The sequence below is a fragment of the Amyelois transitella genome, chromosome 2, assembly GCF_032362555.1.
Source record: "Amyelois transitella isolate CPQ chromosome 2, ilAmyTran1.1, whole genome shotgun sequence".
Lineage (NCBI taxonomy): Eukaryota > Metazoa > Arthropoda > Insecta > Lepidoptera > Pyralidae > Amyelois > Amyelois transitella.
Window position 1 is genome coordinate 9,112,462 of NC_083505.1, and position 5,090 is coordinate 9,117,551.

The 5,090-nt window shown below is 33.2% G+C and overlaps 1 protein-coding gene across 1 annotated transcript; it reads left to right on the forward strand.

Annotated features, from left to right (window-relative positions):
* Nucleotides 1–1,197: 1,197 nt before the first annotated feature.
* Nucleotides 1,198–4,730, forward strand: LOC106143580 (tyrosine aminotransferase-like). Its single transcript, XM_013345709.2, has 5 exons — nt 1,198–1,345; nt 2,795–3,123; nt 3,321–3,794; nt 3,893–4,075; nt 4,572–4,730. Exons 1-5 carry the CDS (start codon nt 1,198–1,200, stop codon nt 4,728–4,730), a joined length of 1,293 nt encoding a protein of 430 aa, XP_013201163.2.
* Nucleotides 4,731–5,090: the final 360 nt, after the last annotated feature.

The following is a 5,090-nucleotide window of genomic DNA, read 5'->3' on the forward strand; positions in this document are numbered from 1 at the left end:
CTTGCGCCCAAGCTACTAATACGAAAATTTGTAATGTCAGAATATGTGGATGTAAGTACATATAAAAATCTACTAAAAAGATTTTGATGAAATTTGAGGTTGCCGGCACAAAAAAAAAGTGGTACTACCACTTCATCTCTTTCCCATTCTTGTGGTAAATGGCGACTAAGGGATAGGTTTATAATCTATGACTATTATAATCTAATCTATAACCTTTATTTCATTAATACTTATACTTACAATTCAAAGTAAGGCTTCAGATGAAAAGGTTTAAACTGCAGATTAAGAAATCGTTATCAAAACAAAAGTATTCTTATTTTATTACGAGCTTTTGCGCGGTTGTTCCCGTGGGTAATAAATATAGATCTTTTCTTTTTGTGTAACAAATTTCATCAAAACTGGTTTAATAGATTTTGAGTTTAATCGTTACAAACATATAAAAATATTTTTTTTCTTTTCATTATAAGTGTGAATATATACCTACAACACAAAAAAAATAATTACTCTTAAAGGAAAACTTAGCGCAATCTATTGCAAATGGGTTTGCTCACTTGGTTACTCAAAAATAATAATTATTGGATTTTCTTAAAAATGTAAATTTACTACACTTGGAAATAATGTACGTGAAAAATTTTGTATTTTTTTATGTACCTACAAACTTTGTTTCTCATTTTCACCCTTAAAGGGGTTGAATTTTGAAAAATCTTTTATTGTGTGAATAGTACCTATGTGGCAAAATTACGCTTATGCCCAAATATAAAGTTCTTAGGTATTTTGGTTTCAATTCATGCTAACGCACCCATACAATCTATTAACTACTTAGGTAGGTAGTTGTAAGTATTCCGCAAACGTAAGTAAGACTTCAAAAACAATTATAGATATAGATACTTTCTTTTGATAAAATTATATTTTCCTTTTAATAATATTTTAAAATCTCTTTCGTTTGAATGTTTACAACTATATTATCTATTAGATAAAAATCTAGCCAATTGAAGTAAGGCAATTCATTATACTTAAATAAATAAATTAAGCTACTTTTTTTTGATGGACAGTCTTTTTAGGTGCTATTATTTAAAGACAAGCACGATAAAAAAATAAACAATGACAAAACCATTAATACTGATTTAATAATTAAAAAGTGTTAAGTAAATCAGTCGTGATGATTGGAGTTATTGTAAATCGTTGGGCGTTGTCAGAATGTCGTCTAGAACTGTGGACACAGATAAAGTATGGAATATACAGGCGTCTTTTATGGCACAAAATACGCAAAACACTATCAGAAATGTTGTTGAGAAAATTAAAGTGAAACCAAATCCTGATAAGGCGCCAATTTCTCTTTCCATTGGTGAGTTTTTTTTTAACGGTAGTATAGCATCTTTTTTCTATTTTATTTTTCTATTCTTTTTATTAAGCATTTACTTGAGTCTTTGTCTTTGAAAATGCAGAAGTACCTAGTTAATACGTTATGCGAAATATAATCATAGCGATTCTAAATTAGATGAGATTTAATGTTAATTAAAATTAATATATTTCGCGATAATTTTTAGTTGCTGTAAATATTTCTTATATTTTTTTTGTGAATAAATAACTAAGCTGTTGCGGCTTCGCTCACGGACATAGTTGTTTAACTATGGCAAATCCTACCTAAATAGTCTTTTTTTCTGGACGAAAGATATAAGGTAACCTACTTATGTTCTTCTCAGTAATCTAAAAGCTTAAGGCATGCCTAAAATAAATTTTGCCCGTGAATTCTTGCGAACAATCATCTGTTTTTCCGCGCCCGTAGGAATTTAGGGAATCTAAGAAATTTCCTGCGGTTTTGCTCGGCTTATTGTCTTTCATAGACAAACCCGCGGGAACATAAGTAGGTAGGTACATAAGGGTGTTTTTTGGGTTGAAATGAATATCTGCGGTCCTGAAGTAAATATCTGCGGTAGTTATTCGTATTACTATGTCACTATTTGAATCTTAATTCTATCATTAAACCAAATAGCAGAGCGTGGCCATTCAGTCTTTTCAAGACTGTTGGCTCTGTCTACCCCGCAAGGGATATAGACGTGATCATATGTATGTATCTATGTGTAAGTATGTTATTCGTAACATACATACACAAAATCACGCCTCTTTCGCGGAGGGGTAGGCAAAGACTATCTTTCCACTTGCCACGTTATCTGCATAGGGTACTTCCTTCGCTTCATCCACATTCATAACTCTCTTCATGCAAGCTCGGAGGTTTCGGGTACTCTTGACCTGACCCTTTGCCAGGACGTCCTTAATTTGATCAAGATACGTTCGCCTAGGCCTTCCCACTCCGACCTTTCCCTCCACTATGATCCTAGATATACAAACTCTTTCACTTGCTCAACATTTTTTATGTATGTATTATTCGTCTTGGTAACTTCATCCATAACAATTATTTTTATTATTATTTCAAGGCTGTTGGCTCTGTCTACCCGGCAAGGAATATAGACGTGACTATATGTATGAACGTATTTATGTACCTATATATACAAATTATAACAACAATCATAAAATTATCTAATTCCATTAAAAAGACTTAACTTTTTTCTGTACAAATTCGAAAAACTTCACGTCAAACTTAGAAATGCAATAAATTATAATAATACTCTTATGTAGTCGCATCTTCACCTAACGAGTAAGTTAACTCTTGGATTGCAAGGCAAGACCACAACACACCTTAGATCCCACCAAGCAGATCAGCTCAAACGCACCAATTCCCAATAAAAAGAAGTTTAGTTTATAGTAACCTATTTTCTTCTTTTATGTAACACAGGGGATCCTACCATATTTGGAAATATCCGTCCACCACAAGAGCTTTTAAAAGCAGTTCGTGACTGTGTCGACTTGGACGAAAGCAGGAGTTATGGACCAACAGTGGGTCTGCAATCAGCAAGGCAGGCTGTCGCTAAGCATTGTTCACACCAGGGTAAAATATTTGCTGAAGACGTGGTGCTCTGTAGCGGCTCTGCTCATGCCCTAGAAATGGCAATCACAGTACTAGCAAACCCAGGAATGAACATTTTGGTGCCGAGACCAGGATATATGATTTACAAAACCATAGCTGAAGGGCTCGGCATTACTATAAAATTTTATGATTTATTGGTAAGTAAATACGAGTAAATAGTTCACTGCGTAAATAATATATATGTAAAGTAAAGTGTTTCTTTGTTGTTGTAGTTTGTTATGAGGTGGTATGTATGTGAGTAGTTATAAATCTGATCTACAAAACACAACACAACACACATGAATGTAACCTAAATTACATGATCGCTTCAATTAACATTTTTTATGCGTTTTAGCCAAACGATCAATGGAAAATCAATTTGAAAGATTTAGAAAACAAGTTAGATAACAATACCGCTGCGATAATTATAATCAACCCATCTAATCCGTGCGGGTCTGTTTACACAGAGGAGCACCTTTCTGAAGTCGTAGACATTGCTTCAAGGAATCGTGTCCCTATTATAGCTGACGAGATTTACGAATTTTTCGCATTCTCTGGACACAAATTCACTTCCATCGCATGTTTATCCAAAGATGTCCCTATACTTGTGTGTAGCGGACTCTCTAAGAGGTATCTCGTTCCGGGTTGGCGAATGGGTTGGTTGGTAATTCATGATAGAAATGAAATATTTGGAAAAGACATACGCAATGGTCTTTTTAATTTGAGTGCTAGAATTTTGGGCCCTAACAAATTGATTCAGCAGGCTTTGCCGGAGATTTTGGCGTCAATACCAAGGGACTATTTTAACAGTATGATGTTGTTTATTGAGGTGAGTAATCATTCATGTTTTGGTGTTAAATGGCACTGTTATCTGAATTTCTATAGATATTATATTTACTTATCGAATATTTTTTTCAATATTTATAGAGCCAAGCGAAACTAGCTTTCAATAAACTAAAAGACGCTCGCGGTCTACGCCCAATAATGCCCCAAGGAGCAATGTATATGATGATTGAGGTCGAAATGTCCATATTTCCACAATTTGAGACTGAAACAGACTTTGTAGAGGCTTTATTTGAACAGCAATCTGTTATGTGTATTCCAGGACAAGTATGCACCATTATTATTATGTTATTTGTCTCCTGAAATAATTATGTCTTTATTATAACTGATTGGAATTAGGTATCAAAACAAGGTTCCGCTGCTTGCAAAAGCGTATATAGGTACCTATAGGTTTATATTGGTATAGGTACGATTAAAGTATTATTTAGGCAATGTTTAGTAAAATTATTTAGGACGTGATTTTTACAATGAGCTTTCAATGAACCTTCTTAGCAAGGGTTAAAAGGGTTATTGTGAGAAAAAATAAAAATACGGTTTCCTAGTATATAAACAGCAGCTCTAAACAATTTGTATTGAAATTTGATTTTTATAAAATTTATTGACGCATGCATATCCCATACGCAAAATTTGTTCTGTGTTAGGTATAAGTTATATGAATACCTACTTAAATCTTAATACATTCTTTATACTTTTTCATGAAATGATCCTTTTATGCAAAATAATATACTTAAGTAAGTATACTTAGAGATATTTTTTTTTTCAGTGTTTCTACTATCCCAGTTTCATTCGCATAGTACTGACGGTACCAGAAACTGTTCTTTGGGAGGCTTGTAGTAGAATACAGATGTTTTGCCGAGACCGCGCAGCAGAGTATGCCCTCATTAAAGAAACTGATATATTGGAATTATTATACCTGGGTTAAAGGAAGTTTGTATAATTAACTTCAAAAGTGATTTGGTTATTTAATATAGGCATCGACATAAGTATTTTATCTTTAACATCTGTAGCTCTCCTATTTTAAGTCCACCTTCTAAGCTGTCTGTAGGCTGTTTTAGGGTAGATAAAGTGTAAAAATGGTACCTAGAGGTATTAAGATCAAGGCGAAGGTAATGTCTGGGATTTACCTAAAATTCATAGCATACAACATACACGAATACAAACGTAAATATCTATTTTAGAATGTACATATAAATAAAATGGGATTGCATTTCTACATATATTTTTTAATATTTTTGAAGGCAATATAACTTTCAGGTGTGTTTTAGTCTTTTGAAGACTGTTG

Excerpts from the sequence above, each read along its gene's own strand:
- LOC106143580 (XM_013345709.2), top strand. The coding sequence starts at position 1,198 with ATGTCGTCTAGAACTGTGGACACAGATAAAGTATGGAATATACAGGCG. Across the intron at positions 1,346-2,794 it reads GCCAATTTCTCTTTCCATTG|GGGATCCTACCATATTTGGA; the intron begins GTGAGTTTTTTT and ends TATGTAACACAG. Across the intron at positions 4,076-4,571 it reads TTATGTGTATTCCAGGACAA|TGTTTCTACTATCCCAGTTT; the intron begins GTATGCACCATT and ends TTTTTTTTTCAG.